This window comes from Elgaria multicarinata, chromosome 18, assembly GCF_023053635.1.
Source record: "Elgaria multicarinata webbii isolate HBS135686 ecotype San Diego chromosome 18, rElgMul1.1.pri, whole genome shotgun sequence".
NCBI classification, from domain to species: domain Eukaryota; kingdom Metazoa; phylum Chordata; class Lepidosauria; order Squamata; family Anguidae; genus Elgaria; species Elgaria multicarinata.
This window is the reverse complement of record NC_086188.1, coordinates 7422060-7438709: the sequence shown is the minus strand read 5'-3', so window position 1 is coordinate 7438709 and position 16650 is coordinate 7422060. Positions and strand designations below refer to the sequence as shown.

The following is a 16650-nucleotide window of genomic DNA, read 5'->3' as shown; positions in this document are numbered from 1 at the left end:
TTGGAACTGTGTGTGGGAGCTGGCAGACAGCGCATGATGTGAGTGATGCACAAATTGCACACTGTCCATCTAGTAGAGCGCTGGGGGAATCTCCTTGCCACAACCCTTTTTTCGGCCAAGCGCGCATCTGCTTCCTGATCTTTCCTTGATTCTGCGCCAGTCTGTTCCACAAAAGGGAAATGCAATGGTTCTTCTTGCATGTTTGACTATTATTTCAGTCCTGCTGAGTTGGGTATGTTTCTCGGTGGAGGGAAGCGTGCCATCCCACTCAGAATGGAAAGCAGCCAGGCCTAGCTGCTGTGACGATACTTTAGATCTTCCAGGAATTCCAACCACTAAGATCTTCCCTGTTTACGCCTTACATCAGGGGTAGGCAACTCAGATAACTAACTAGCCCACAGTTTACCTGGTTACAGACCTCCCCATTGTGATGAGATGCCTTGTATTCTCTATCACAGTAATGATTTCTAAATATAAATTAGCCTATGCAAATTTTATGCAAATTGTGTCCTCTCATGGGAGGGGTCATGTGTAAGTGGCCACCCCATTCCTCTTTACCATAATTATCCATGGTCTTAATGGTCTTCTTTGTGAGACCCGGGAAAGCTAGAGGTGATGTATGAAACATTTATTTAGGGCCCTATATATTACCCTCATTGTTGTAGGACCAAGAATGCAAACTGGCCGGTTGTTGTTTCCCCAATGGTGTGTGTATGGAAGGAGTGGGGAAGGTCAGGGCCGACATCAAGAGTAGGCATGATTGTTCACCTGCCGAAGGCCCACATCCCATCAGGGACCCACTGGTAAGATGTAGGAGTGGCCACCAATTTGGATGGCTTTACAAGGGGTTTGGATAAATTCCTGGCAGAGAAGGCTATCAATGCCTACTAGCCCTGATGGCTACGTATGTGGAACCTCCAGAATCAGAGGCAGTAAGCTAGGGTGACCATATGGAAAGGAGGACAGGTCTCCTGTACCTTTAACAGTTGCATAGAAAAGGAAATGTCAGCAGGTGTCATTTGTATATATATATTGGGAACCTGGTGAAATTTCCTCTTCATCACAACAGTTAAAGCTGCAGGAGCTATACTAGAGTGACCAGATTTAGAAGACGGCAGGGCACCTGTAGCTTTAACTGTTGCAATGAAGAGGGAATTTCACCGGGTTCTCCATATATACAAATGACACTTTTCAATACAACTGTTAAAGATACAGGAGCCCTGTCCTCCTTTTCATATGGTCACCCTAATAGCTTATGTACACCAGCTGCTGGGGAATATGAGCAGGAGGGTGCTGCTGTACTCATGTCCTGCTGGTTGGCCACTGTATGAACAGAAGGCTGCACTAGATGGACCCTTGGTCTGATCCAGCAGCACTCTTCTTATGTTCTTAAGAGTGAATTTAAGGGTTATTAGACTGGACTTCGGATTTATTTCCCTGGACCTTAAAGAAACTTTCCATCGATCCTTAGAGAGGTTCAGTATTCAAACCAAATATCATCCCTACTCAGCCAAGCTTATAACTTGAGAGATCTAACTTAGTCCTAAGGGGGTGATGTTCAACTGAAACAGTGCATTGAGATGGATTCGAGAGGAGGCTATTAAAACACACAGAAGATGCCTCGAAACGAAGCCATTCCAGGCAAACTCTGCCAGGGATCTGCTTGGGGATTTTCTAGCGTTGTTTGTTTTTCAAGCCCATAGTTAAATTACAGTAATAAGCAAATATGCATAATTTATTCAGCTGACTGCATTTGCATTTCCTAGGCAAACAATGTGGATTTTTTTAAAAAAATGGGGGAGCAGGATTTACAGATAACTAAACCCTCTAAGAATATGTGGGGGAGGGAGTTACGAGTGTCTTAAAATTCCTCCCAGAAATTCTGCAAAGCCCCCTCCTGAAAGAAGTAAAATGATATAGAATGACAGCAACAGGTAAGATAGATAGCAGTGACGGTGGTCGTATACTAACCTTCAGGTTCACAGTGTTCTGGGTTAATAATGCAAGAGTTCTGATAGCTTCCAAAAAGGAGGAACGTCACTCCTTTTGTATCCGGAATGCATATGCCTTTGTTCACTATTCCTTCTACAATATCTAAGGAAGGGAGGCGGGATGAATTAAAAACATACAGCTTTAAAAGAAAGAAAGATTCTTGCCAGTCGAAACAGCCTAGAAGCATGACGCAAGCCATATTAAATAGCTTTTCTCCAATCCTCTCCCCTCATCTCTATCTCCATGAGCCCAGAAACCCAACTGCTGGTAGCAATCCCTTCATCCTCCACATCAACTGCCAGAGGGAAGCACTGACTTGATGCTTCCAGTGAGTTTTCTGCCTGGCAGAGGGAATGAGAGGGGAAGGGAAGGGAAGCGTTGGTGGCATGTGAAAATAATGGCTGGCTACTAGGGCTGTGCTCCGCTTCTCTTCGGAAGCAGAAATGGATCGGGGTGCTTCGCCTCCCCTTAAGGCAGAGGCGAAGAGGATCGGGGGGCAGTGAAGCGTCACGGAGCGGATCGAGATGAAGGCGGATCCTTCACCTTGATCCGGAGCTCAAAAAAAAGGTAAGGGGGCCTTACCTGGTGCTGCCACCACCCATGCAGCGATGGCAGCAGAGCCAGGTAAAGGGGCAGGGGGGAGGGGGGTCTTACCTGGTCCGTCGCAGCCCATCGCTGGCTTCACTTGAGCTAGCAGCTCAACCCAGAAGTGTAGGCCCCAAGCGGGGCCTACAGTTCCAGGTTGAGCTGCGAGCTGAAGTTAAGCTGGTGAGGGGCCACAATGGATGCAGGTAAGGGGGGAGGAGGGAGGGGCCCTTACCTGGCACCACCACCGCAGTCCATGCAGTGACGGCGGTGGAGCCAGGTAAGGGGGCAGAGGGGAAGGGTCTTACCTGTGTCCGTTGGGTTCTGGCAGTAGGTTCAACTGAGCCCGAGGATTCAAACCGGAAGACCAGGCCACGACTGCGGCCTGGTCTTCCTGTTTGAGTCCTTGGGCTCAGTTGAAGCAGCCACCGGAATGCGACAGACACAGGTAAGGGGGGAGGAGGAAGGGGACCTTACCTGGTGCCGCCGCTGCGGAGCTCCGATTCGGAGCCAGAGCTCCGCAGCAGACCATAGGTGAATCGATGCAGGGCGGATCGGGTGTGGAGTGGATCGGGGGGTAGGTCCATACACAGCCCTACTGGCTACTATGCTAAGAAATGCATTTATATACTCCTGTCTGCCTCATTTCAGCCAAAGTGAAAGACGCAGTTTGTTATTTAAGTGTTTACGTCCCATGGCACTCAAGTCCCTTCTCTGTCCCCTACTTATCTTTTTCTTCTTCTTCTTCAGGAAATAGAGGAAATGCACCATGGTTTGTTTGCTCATCCGCAAGACAATTAATGGCTAAAACAACAAACCATGGCTAATATAAACCACAGCTTAGCATTACGTGGCAATGCAGCCATTACCTGAATCACAGTTAAGGATTGTTCATGTTAACCATGATTAAGTATTACATCTGTACCAACCTAAGCACAGTTAGGGAAGATTTTGTGTCTCTCCATCCTCTCTGCTTCTGAGGTGAAAAGCAGATCTCATACGTGTCCGTGTGTGTGTGTGTGCGCGCGCACGCGCGTGCTATTGAAAGGCAGGGCTTATTTTAGCAAGCTAAACCATGGTTTCACTGTATCTTTGAGATTTTAACCTGAGTTATGGTAACAAATCTTGGTTAGCACTAACCATGGTTGTGTTATTTGTGCCCTGAACCTACCTGGCTCTCATTCACATAACCTGCACACCATCACAAATATTGTATACTCTGTTATTTTTTTTAAAAAAAAATCAGTTAAAAAGGAGAGAGATTAAAATTATCTTTAAAATGCTGATTGCTTTTAAACCACTTCAAGCTTACAGTACAACTTCATTTGAAACCCAACATTAAGCAGAATGGTCCAAGCTAGACAAATGCAGAAGAATCATACTGAATTCTCACCTACAGTTGCAGGGAAGTTAGAGTAGGAAGAGTCATTGGTATATACAAAAGTAGAATTATGGGAAGGAAGCACAGTGAAGTTGTGGAGTCTTAGAGCTGGGTGGAACGACAAAAAACAAACAGAAAAAAGCAATACAATGAATAAATGCAAGATGAATATGAATCAGTCGGTCCATATCTCTCAATGCAGGATGGTAATAATAATAATAATAATAATAATAATAATAATAATAATAATAATAATAATAATAAAAATAAAATGGGCCTATTCAGACAACACGCTCAGCCATGGTTTGTCTGCTAACCATTTTGCAGCAAATGGTTAGTGAGCATGTTTTAACTGTGGTTATGTAGCCACCATGGTTAGGAATGGTTCACACGACACGTTAAGCCATAACGTTTAGCTCAAAATGCTTAACCACCATGGCTTAGCATGTCGTTTGAACAGGGTCAAAGTGTTCATAGTTCCAGGGTCGTCACCAGGCCCAGAAAACAATGGACTCCAGTAAACAATACCTTCACTTTAAGTAGGTTAAAGCTTCTGAACTGAAAAACGAAGGGGGGAAGTAAAAAAATAAAATCAGTTTATATTCATTGAAATATTTGTATTATTTTAGAAACGATTTGTACTGCCACCAAAATGGGTTTCAGAGCAACGTGCAATTGAAAAATACAGTAAAACTGTGAGCCCGTTGTGTTGTAGTGATTACAGCGTTGGACTGGGACTTGGGAGGGCTGGATTCTAGTCTCCAGATGGCCATGAAGCTCACTGGGTGACTTTGGGCCAGTCCTTTCAACCTAACCTACCTCACAGGGATGTTGTGAGGATAAAATGGAGAGGACGAGGAGAACCATATAAGCCATGGGTTTCTTACAACAAGAAAGAGGGTTTGGATATAAATGCAATAATAATATCACTCCAAAAGTAAGAAAACAACCCATCCACCAGCCAAAATATAACAGGTGGGCTCAGCAACAGCATTCTTAACATTTCTGTTGGGCACAAGGAAATTACTGAGTTTCTTTAGGCTGGCTGTACCCCACCCCCACCACACCCATTTTTATATATAAATAAAGCTGCCACTTAACCTTAGATGGAATAGCATCAAAAATGCATAAAGCACATCTCTCCTGAAATGACTGCAGTATTTATAGAGCTGTGCTTTCCTGTTATTCAGAGTCTCTCCTGAACTGTGTTGTGACACGTCCACTAATAATGCATGCTAATGAACGGGCGATCGGCTCAGGAGAACACCGCAGCCATCGGGATGCTCAGCATGGGGGAGCAGTCATGCTTGCAGATTGAGAAGGGACTGTAAAACTGGTTCAGCCACCCTGAGTGCCAAAGTGCCTGAGAAGGGGACAGTTTGAACACAGGCAGAGAGGGGAAAAAGCATCTTTTTGTAGGACGTTTTACCCATAAGTTTACCAAAAAGAAAAGAAAAAAAAAACATCAGTCATGGTCTGGACATTGGAATTAGAGTGAATGATATTGCTACTTGAGTTGGAATCTCCGTTTATGTTTCATGGCTAATAATACTAGTTTTATTTCATTGGGATGGCATACTTTTAATTTTATAAGAAATATCAGACCTGGGGCTCTGCTGTGTATTTTTGTTTGCTTGTTGCTGCAACACAGAGAGAACCTGTTATGGAAGTCACCCAAAAACCTGTGGGTGTGTATCATATCCATCTACTTTGACATTGGCATCCACAGAAGTGAGTAATTGAGAGATATGGAACCGGATTACAGCCACACAAGGATTTCAACAAATAAAATGGATTAACATGATAAGCAAGCTGACGATGTTCTGAGGATTTATGAGCAAGAAACGTGGCATGGAAACACAACTGCATGGAATTACGATGGATGGGCATGGAATATAAATAAATAAACAAATGAAACCTGAAAGGTTTTAGCAATGAACAGAAGAGATGCATAATCAGAGAGTGATATGTCGCCTGCTGCAACAGCAAAGACGGTAAATGCAGTGCTCCCAGCTGATCCGAGGTTATACCATGAAACAATGTGTGCAGCCCAATCTTATGACTGTCTACTCAGAGGTCAGGCCCACTGAGTTCAATGGAGCTTGCTCCCAGGTAAAGTGGACATAGGATTTGCAGCCTTCATCCTGGTTCGCCTGTGTATGTTCGTCACTCATTGGCCATAGGCTCAAGGGATAACTTGCATGTCCAAATTCACCACTGTACACCATACAGTGCAACCAACCAAATGTCTACATGGGAAAAAGTCATCACAGACTCAACGTCTTGGTGGGGGGTCAGAGGGATGTCCGTTAAGGTACATCAAGGCCCATCATTAATGGTAGATGAGTTGGTCGGACTGTTTCTTCGGAGGGCAGGGGGCAGTGGTGAGGGATGACTGAATGCGACCCAAGGCATTGGAGGCATATTTTGGGAATGAGAGAGGGCATGCAGCCATTGGAAAGGGGAAAGCCATCACAGCTTCTCTTTCTACTGGGTCCCAGTCCAGCCTGATCCAGTAGCTGGCCTGGGGGTGCCCCAAGCTTAAGCCATGCCACAGGGTAAGAGGTACCATCATGCAGCCCCCCAAACCCCAGGAGGAGACAGCATCAGGGTCCTCCTGGCCAGAGTCCCTCCTTCCCTGAAAAGCTGACCTTTATGTGCTATGACAGCATCTCTTGTGCTTGCTCTAAATGTGAAAACTGCATTAGAGGGGCCGAGGGTGGTGATCAACTGTCCCTGCAGCGGCTAACCCCAGAGCCAGGAAGACTGCAGTTGCTAAGGATAGCCTAAACATTTTTAAAAGTTGGTTGTCAAAGTCAGGAGAACAGCCAGACACCGCTCCTTTCTACATCTGCCAAGACTTGTTGACAGAGTGTCAATGGCTCCTCTTCTTCCTGGCTGGGGCTAGCTTCTGGACGGATCCCCCCCCAAAATCAGCCAAAGGAGTCACTGCCATGTAGGCCAGAGCAGCCCTCGGACTTCAGCATAAGGCCAGATCCACACAGAGGCTTCGGGACGCCCTGAAGGCGCTTTAGGGCGCCCAGAAATCGAAGATGTACACCCTACCTTAACCGTTCCAAGAAGAGGCAGAGGAGGAGGAGGAGGAGGAGGAAGAGGCGGCCCACCTACCCGCCGGCCTCCTTTTGCCGGCGAAAGAGCCACCCGGGTCATAGAGCTCGGCGGAAGAAGCCACCGGCGGCTTCTTCCACTGAGCTCTCCGACCCGAGTAGGCCTGGGTGGCTCTTTCGGCGGCAAAAGGAGGCCGGCGGGTAGGTGGGCGGCAGCTGATTCCCCGGCGAAGCCGCATGACGCGGCAACTCTTCATCCCGTTCCCACGAGGGGCGATGTGGGGCCGCCTCCTCCTCCTGGACAATTCCTGGAGATCCGGGGCACTTCTAAGGAGACGTGGGGCACCAGCCAGGGGGTGCCTGTGGCGTTACACCCCACAAGTCAATTCCAAATGTATGTCTATGGTTTGTAAGTCTGTGGTTTGTAGAATGTTGGCCTGAGTGGGCGGAGTTAGAATGTCTTGGGAGCGGGGAGGAGAGATATATAAGGGAATGACTATGGGGATTGGGAGATCTTTTCAGGGAGACTGGTTAGGTACTCTTAGAGTCTGTAGTGCTCTCAGTGTTTATGGTACTTAAATTCTGGGAAATTTGAGGGTCAGTGTAGTGCGTGGTGTCTTTAGAGTGTGGTGTGCACGTAGTGGAAGTATATTAATACTGATAATAAAGAAAGTTCAAGAGTGATTGTGTGAGAAAAAGGAAAGCGCGAATGTGAGAGTGACAGGATTGTATGGAAGGTTTGAAAAAGGTTTTTAAATGTTGCTATTTGAAACAAAGCTTATGAACTTTTAAAAATAAATTTTGATTGTTTTGTTTTTAAACTACCACAAAAAGCCCACGTGTCTGTTTGGCATTTATCATCTTAAGTTTACACATTTAACACCCACTCTGACAATCATTCACCTAAGCAGATATAACTCACAGCGCATTATTATATATATTAAAATCCTTCTCCATTTTAAACCCCTTTCTCCACATAGTTTGGAGGAAGGTGGGCTTTATCCCTTGCCTCAGATGTACCAAGTGGTGGTGCTTGGCTTGAGCAGGGAGTAGCCTCGGCCGGGTCTGGTGTTCAGAGCCTGTGTGGCCCCATAAGAAGTGGTGGCAGCCGTGAGGTCTGGTGTTCAGAGCCTGTGTCGTGGCAGTGCCCCCCTCATGAGGTCACTGTATTGCATATATGGAAACAGTGGAGGATATATAGAAAACTAGCATGTCATAGAGAAGCCCAGGTTAGGATGCCTTTCACTTTAACATCTAGTTTTCTACGTGTAAAGATATTTTTAAAGTAGTTTTATTTATTTAAAATTTTAATATTGGTGCCAGCTTGACGCAGATCATGCTATCTTTAATTCTGACTTTCACAAAGACATGAGTTACTCTCAGGGGCACCGGGGGGCGGGGGCGTCACCATTCTTTGATCTACCTCCATTTGTATCCCGCAACTCATGGATTCCTTCCACGTTCCCCAGAGGCCAGTAATGCGATGCTTGAGCTAGAACGTCAAAACCTGTCAAGAAAATGCAACATTTTAGCGTTGAGAAGAGAAGGCTGAGGAGGAACATGATAGCACTCTCAAAGTACTTGAAAGGTTGTCACACAGAGGAGGGCCAGGATGTCTTCTCGGTCATCCCAGAGTGCAGGACACGGAATAACGGGCTCAAGTTACAGGAAGCCAGATTCCAGCTGGACATCAGGAAAAACTTCCTGACTGTTAGAGCAGTACGACAATGGAACCAGGGAGGTTGTGGTCTCTCCCACACTAGAGGCATTCAAGAGGCAGCTGGACAACCATCTGTCAGGGATGCTTTAGGGTGGATTCCTGCACTGAGCAGGGGGTTGGCCTTGTAGGCTCTTCCAACTCTACTCTTCTATGATTCATTATAAGGGTCATTTATCTCCAGCAACTGAAACAGCTTCATGTTGCTTCTCTTTTTATGCCTGCCTCCACTTCCTCTAATCCTTCCTCCTTTCTCCCTCTCATATGTTGCATTTTTAGATCGCAAACTCTTCAGGGCAGGGACCTGTCATCTGTAAAGTACTGTGCACATTGATAGTGCAATATCCTTCCAGTTCATTGAGATCTACAGATCAGGGCTTCCTGGTTGTTCCTTCACCTTCACAGGTACATATGATGGCAACCAGGGGGACGGCTTTTCAGTGGTGGCACCCAATCTTTAGAACTCCCCCTCCCCACTCCAGTGCAACCTGGGTTGTTGCCCGTTGACAACCTACCTGTTTAACCAGACCTTTGCTGGTTTTTCTTACTACCCTTGGTAGATATACTTTTTTTATTGTGGCTCTATGTGTGTGTGTTTTTAATTGTGACTTGTGTTTGTTTAATTCTTGTTTTAATTAACAGTTTTTCTTACTGGCAGCTGGGGCCGATGTAAAATTGGTTTCTGTTGATGCCGAAAACTGTGGGTTCAAAGGAATTAGTTATTGTGTTGGGTCTCAGACTCCACTTCTGCCCTTGTACTCAGTCTTTTGGACCAGTGACTTGTCCTTTGCCATGCCTTTCATGGCAACCATTTTGTGCTGGTGCCCGCGACAGTTTGTCAAATTCTCAGATGTACTCACTGGCCTCAAAAACTTGCCTACCCCTGCCATGACTTATCTTTGTGCGTTCACACAGATCCAAACATATACACCAAAACAGTATGCTCCATTGTGACAGTCGTCTTCCCCCATCCCCACCAAGTCAAGGATGACACCTGCTTCCTATTTTTTACTACCCCAGTTTATATGGATGTAGGGGGACAGGTTTTGCCCACCACCCAGTCATCCACTGTAGCCTGTTTACTTCGTGAAAGTGAACAAAATGGTGGCCACTGAATATCAAATCAGCTTCTCTCTGTGTAGCTCCACCCAAGATTCATTTTTGGTCCCTGGGGGAGGAGTTATTATTTCCTGGGAGAATAAACTAGATCGATTAAACTATGGAATTTGTCACCGCAAGATTTAGTGATGGCCACCAGTTTGGATGGCTTTAAAAGAGGGTTGGACGAATTCCTGGAGGATAAAGCTATCAATTGCTACTAGTCCTGACACCTCTGATATCAGAGGCAGTATGCCGGTGTACACTAGTTGCTTTGGAACATGGGCAGGAGGGTGCTGTTGTACTCAAGTCCTGCTTGTGGGTTTCTCACAGGCAGCAGGTGGGCCACTGTGTGGACAGAATGCTGGACTAGATGGACCCTAGGGCCTAATTTACACCAGGAAAGGAAGAAAGGAACCTCTCGTGCAAGCACTGAGTCATTACTGACTCTTGGAAGGACGCCAGCTTTCGCTGACGTTTTCTTGGCAGGCCTTATAGCGGGGTGGTTTGCCGTTGCCTTCCCTGGCCGTGATTACCTTTCCCCCAGCTAACTGGGTACTCATTTTACCGACCTCAGGAGGATGGAAGGCTGAGTCGACCCGAGCCGGCTGCCTGAAACCAGCTTCCGCTGGGATCAAACTCAGGCGGTGGGGAGAGTTTCAGCTGCAGAAACTGCTGCTTTACCGCTCTGCGCCACACGAGGCTCATAATTTACACCAAGCACCATGAAAGTGGTATACAAAAGGCAGGAGCCACACTAGTGCTTTATAGTGGCACTGAAGTGCACTGACAACTGTTGGGGCCCATATACTGCTTTCATACCACTTTCATAGTGCTTTATCCTGTTTGGTTTAGATTAGACCCTGGTCTGATCCAGCAGGGCTCTTCTTACGTTCTTACGATTTATTCGTTCACCTTAAACATTACATAACCAAAGGCAATCCCAGGGTGGTGTGCATAAAATTATAAAAACAGTAACAGTAAAATTAGTCAGAGGCCTAAAAACCATAAAACCAACACACATACATGCATATGTACATCTCTCCATAAAAGGAAGTTCCTCTCTCTTTTTTGTTTGCATGTGGTGGGGGGGAATGATGGTAATATGCAAAGTAGCATCTGGAAAAACACAAAGTTAACAACTCTGCCGTTCTGCAGGCACACAGAGAACGCCTGTGGGCTTTTGTGTTTGGTTTTCTGCTTCCTACCAAATAAATAAATAAGCCCTGCCGCTAAAGTATAACATTGAGTTTCCGTATTATATTTTCTTCATCTGCAGATGGCCATATACGCTGAGACCCAGGTGGGCAAACTGATTTTTTAAAAAGGGGGAAAAAGCAGGCCGTCCGAAGGTTCTTGTTTCTCACTGACAAATTTATCTCTGGAATCAATGGGGTGGTCCATTCACCCAGCCAATGGGTGGTGAAAGCTTTGGGAGATATTTTTTTAAAAAAAAAATCCAGGCAGGAAGCAAAATAGATTCCTTCAGTTAGTTATTTGTCATTTTACAAGAGGGGTAGCTCAGCTCTGACAGGGTTGGAAATGTAAGAAACCTGGTTTGAAAACAGGGCCGGCCCTGCCAATTAGAAGGGTGAAGAAATGGCCTTCTTGCTTCAGGCGGTACTAAGTGGGAGCGATGGATGAAGCTTCATGCTCTACCATTGAGCTACGGTCTTTCCCTTTAAGCAGGTGGTCTTTAATGGTCCTTCCATACCAGGGGAGCTCAGGCACAGGAGTCACATCTGGTCTTCCAGGATTCCCCAGATAACCACACCCCTTTTTCTAGCTCCACCCACTTTTCCACCCACCCCTCTCATTTGCTGCATTATTATTATTATTATTATTATTATTATTATTATTATTTATTTATATAGCACCATCAATGTACATGGTGCTGTACAGATAACACAGTAAATAGCAAGACCCTGCCGCATAGGCTTACAATCTAATAAGTTGTAGTAAACAATAAAGAGGGAAGGAGAATGCAAACAGGCACAGGGAAGTGTAAACAGGCACAGGGTAGGGCAAAACCAACAGTGTAAAGTCAGAACAAACTCAATATTTGAAGGCTATAGGGAAAAGAAAAGTTTTGAGCTGAGTCTTAAAAGCAGTGATTGAGTTTGTAGTTCTCAAGTGTTCTGGAAGAGCGTTCCAGGCGTAAGGGGCAGCAGAAGAAAAAGGACGAAGCCGAGTAAGGGAAGTGGAGGTCCTTGGGCAGGCGAGAAGCATGGCATCGGAGGAGCGGAGAGCCCGAGCGGGGCGATAGTGTGAGATGAGAGAGGAGAGATAGGCAGGAGCTAGGCCGTGAAGAGCTTTGAAGGTCAGTAGGAGAAGTTTATATTGGATTCTGAAGTGAATTGGAAGCCAGTGAAGAGATTTCAGAAGTGGAGTGACATGGTCAGAGCGGCGGGCCAAGAAGATGATCTTAGCGGCAGAGTGGTGGACAGAGACCAGCGGACTGATGTGAGACGAAGGAAGGCCAGAGAGAAGAAGGTTGCAGTAGTCCAACCGAGAGATAACCAGTGCGTGAACGAGAGTCATTTTAAAAGGTTGAAATGTCTCTCCTCAGCCTTGGTCACTGGCAGTCAGAGCCTTAAGTTAAAATATGTTAGTATTTGGGGGAGGGGGTGTTTCAGGTATTTCAGTCCTGCCCTCTTTTGCCTTTGGTCCCATCTGCCAGTGCAACGCAGTGTCTGAGCCCTTCTCCAAACTGGAATTCAGCTCTCAGGATGAAAGAGGTTCAATGCCCCCATCTCTACACTCTGCTGAAAGTGTGTGACCCTGAAAAACAGGGATTTTATGAGAGTTAGACATTACAGCCAAGAACGACTTTGATTGAATACTTCATTCTGCAGGGTAAACATTCTGGCAACACAACTGTTAAATCAACAAGTCTGTTTGAGATCCTTGGCTCGTAAATAGGCTTTTAAAAATCAAGGCAATAAAATAAAATATTTATCGTGAAACTCTGCCTGTACAGAAAAAGGAATTGTGAACAGATCTGCTTCTAAGGATGGGGGACTAGGGCAGGCCACATGTTGGCCTACAACTCCCAGCATCCATGGCCATCGGCCATGATGGCTGTGGCTGATGGGAGTTGGAGTGCAGCAACATCTGGAGGGGCAGAAGTTCCTCAACCCCACTCTAAGAAAAAGGCTTTCCCCAAATTAAGATGGATAGATAGATATTCCGGTACCTTGACCCAAAGAGTGCTATCTATTCCACTCTTACATTTTGTTTCTCTTGCCTGGCAAACTCCGTGGGGCCTGGGGGAGTGCAAGGGAAGGAAGACAGCATGCCAAGAAAAGAAATGTGGTGAAAAGAAAAATAGTAAGGCATTCGTGAGCCTGCAGCGGCACTCACCCCTTCAAAAATGAACGCACACTATCCAAACATTCCAGCAACCTTGTAAAAATTCAAATCACCAGTTTAAATAAACCACAAGCCATTTTCTCTCACACTCTGATCCTGTCCCCTGTGCTTCAGCAATGCCGGAGTCGGTGAGGTGGTGAGAGATGGTGAAGGTGAAGCGTTCCCACACACCCATATCCATCCCCCCAAAAGCTCGTGCGCTCCTTTTTCAACCAGAGAAGAGTGGCAGCTATCTTTTACCTGCCATAATAATGAATGGCAGCCATTCATGTCAGTCAAGGATACCTCTGGAAAGGGAACTAAAACGGCTCCCCACTTTTGGTGTGTCCCGTTTCTACAGAAGCAAAGGGCAGGTTTTGCTTACCCACCCACCCACTATTCTTGGTGTCCAGGAATATCACCTGACCTGCTTGGGCCTATCAAGGCGAAGAGAATTCCTTTGGCTTGTTTACCTGCAATTGCCTTATTCAGCCGGAGCTGGGAGAGAATTTGAAGGCTGTATCCCAAACTTTCACCCACAATGCCCTCGGAACAATTCTATGACATGACATAATGTAATTCTGAGGGGGAGGGGAGGCATTAGAAGTGGTGAATTGCCATGGGAACAATTTGCTCAGTCTAACCCATGTCCTGGGATCCTGTTGATGATGAGCTATGCTGAAAAGGGCACGGGTGCTAACCAATACGTGCCTACCACAATCAGCTTTTTTCCTTGTTCAAACAAACCATGCTGAAAATACGGTCTTTTTCCTGAGCTTCCCCTGTGACCAAAACATCCACATATCTCTGGAAGGTGGTGGAAGCACTATTAAATCACCTTCCCCATTTATTTATTTGTAAATTGCATCTCTCACCAGCCAGAATAAATTTGCAGCTGTCTGGAAAAGAAGCCCCTACGAAGAGTCAGAGAAGGCCTTGTGGAGCGAGCATATTAAGGACCATTTGAAAGGCAAAGATGTTGCTAGCTTCATTGATTCTTTCCCGGGAGACACAAAAACAGTCTGTAACGTAACTGTATCCCTCTTTTTAAGGGTCATCCCTCAGATCGTTAATGTTGATGCACACATAAAGAAAGAGTAAGTATAGAGCAGTGCTAGAACTGGTAAACATCTGATCGATTCAACCTTTCCTATTCATTTATTGAAAGGAGAATACATCCTGAAGATGTCCAATCTTTTTTTTTTAAGTGCATCAAAGCTCATGGAGAACCTCAGAGAAGATTTGTATCAGGAAACAGCCTGAAACTCATAGCTTCATCACACCAGCATTATACTGTGCAATCACTGCTAATTGGGTGCAAAGGACTCCGAAGATTTCCAGTTTATAATCTGCTTTTACTGTGAAGCACTCCCATGCATCCTGCTTTAATTGTGCTTCTTAGCCAAAAGAAGCGTCGTATTTTGCACCCCTTTAAGAGCGAATCTTTTGTTGTTCTCCAAGTGGCCACTGGAGGTGCAGGAGGATGATTTGATATTTTTAAACTGCAAATTAAACAAATGCTTACAAGTTTTAAAGATAAAGACATCAATATTAGCACAGTAATAGATATTAAGGAGGGCTTTCAGCATACCAAATTTGAATTGGATTGGGTCATCCGTTGATTTTTTTAATGATTTTTTACATTTCCCCCCTTAAACCTTTTTCCTGGTATGCAAAGGATCTTAGGAGCGCCACCACCCAGGGTGTGTTTTAGCTAACAACAACAAAAACAGCTTTATGCTATGGGGATAATTCGAGGGAAATGTGTAGATGGGATGAAGCTCTCAGTCTTCCAATCCCCTGGCCTTTCCAGTTCCATAAAAAACACGTGGAATTTACAATATCCATCCCAGCCACAGAAAGCAGATGTTATTTGTGTAAACAGCTTTGGAGAAGGGAGTAGAACAGTTTCAAAACTGTCTCTCCTTTGTTTGAAGTCGAGCGAGCTTCAGAGCGAAGGTTCCAGCCAGGCATGGGACAAGTCGCAGGCACTGAACCTCAAAAGATGACGGAGAGGTATCAACCAGAGATGGTCATAAGTGAGGCTGTGTGGGTCAGGTTACCCGATGGAGTGCCAGAGAACATACTTATAGGTTTAGTTCTCCCTGATGGGGCAGGAGATTAGGCAGCCAAAGCTTCTCCTCTCTGTTTCTTCCCCAGCATGAAGAAGAACCAGGATGAATCAAACCAAAGGTCCATCTCACCCAGAACTTTGAAGTCCTGATCAGTTACAGAACAGTGGGGAGAGGGTGGACGACAGTGTACAAAATTAAGCATGGAGTAAAATTATTCATGGCATGAAGAAAGTTGGTAGGGAGATTTTTTTCCCTCCCTCTCTTGAAGCTGATTGGTGGGAGATTCAGGACAGATAAAAGAAGATTCAATATTACCTAGGGAGGTCATGGGCTCTCCCACATGAGAGGCCTTCAAGAGGCAGCTGGACATCCATTTGTCAGGGATGCTTTAATGTGGGTTTCTGCATTGAGCAGGGGGTTGGACTCAATGGCCTTATAGGCCCCCTCTAACTCAACTATTCTATGATTCTATGTAGATACTTCTTCTGGGGGGTATGGGTGAGCAGACCAGGGATTGCATACTGGGAGGCCAATGGCATTGAACCTCAGTCCCCTCATCTGTAAAATTGGAGACACAGCACCCTAGAACACAAGATTGCATTGATGAATAGCATAAGGAAATCTCAGCTTACCTGGGAATTCAATTCTTTTTGGGGGGTTGGGGATCTTGAAATTTGCACCAATGAGATCGTCATTTCTTTAAATAATTCTTTTACTGGCAATCTAGCACAAGTGTGCACTGTCCATTATGTAGCCCCACAGAGAGTATTCCCTTCTTGTAAATATCCTAGTCAGTTTCAGCCTCTCCACACACTACTTCATTAAGACCAACAGAATCATAGTCTGTACTTGTCAAAGATCTGTTCAATGAAGACTCTATTTGCATTAATGTCAAGATCCCCCCATATATATATATATATATATATATATATACAAATTTGCACAAGCTGCTGCCATAAAACATACAGAGAGAGAGAGAGAGAGAGAGAGAGAGAGAGAGAGAGAGAGAGAGAGAGAGAGAGAGAGAGAGAATCCATATATTGGATCACTTTGGGGCTTACTAGTTTAAAGTGGGGAGATAAATTGACACTTTCTTTGAGAAGTACAGAATCTTGACTAAAGGAAGTAGGATGTATGTGGAGTTTATGAAACTGACAAGGATATTTACAAGCACAGAATATGCTTCTGTCTGTGGGGCTACATAGTGGGCAGACAGACTTGCAATCGTGTGCACTTGTGCAAGTTAGCCAATAAAAATATATATTTAAAAATATGCTGTCCCTATTTGCTTACATTTTAAGATCCCCTCCCCCCAAAAAACATTACAATTTGCACAAATTGCCATCATTTTTAAAACAAACAATCCATGTATTGGATCAACTT

General features: G+C 45.3%; 1 protein-coding gene across 2 annotated transcripts in view; it reads right to left on the bottom strand.

Moving 5' to 3' along the window:
* ADGRD1 (adhesion G protein-coupled receptor D1) overlaps positions 1–16650 on the bottom strand; it is a 192207-nt gene that overhangs the window by 173736 nt on the left and 1821 nt on the right. Inside the window, exons 3-5 of one of the 2 annotated variants that reach the window (XM_063144072.1) lie at positions 8450–8533; positions 3971–4066; positions 1972–2094 (exon numbers count right to left, since the gene is read on the bottom strand). In XM_063144072.1, the coding sequence (XP_063000142.1) occupies positions 1972–2094; positions 3971–4066; positions 8450–8533 (303 nt within the window). The remainder of the gene's footprint in view (positions 1–1971; positions 2095–3970; positions 4067–8449; positions 8534–16650) is intronic. The other variant, XM_063144073.1, reaches the window with a different exon arrangement.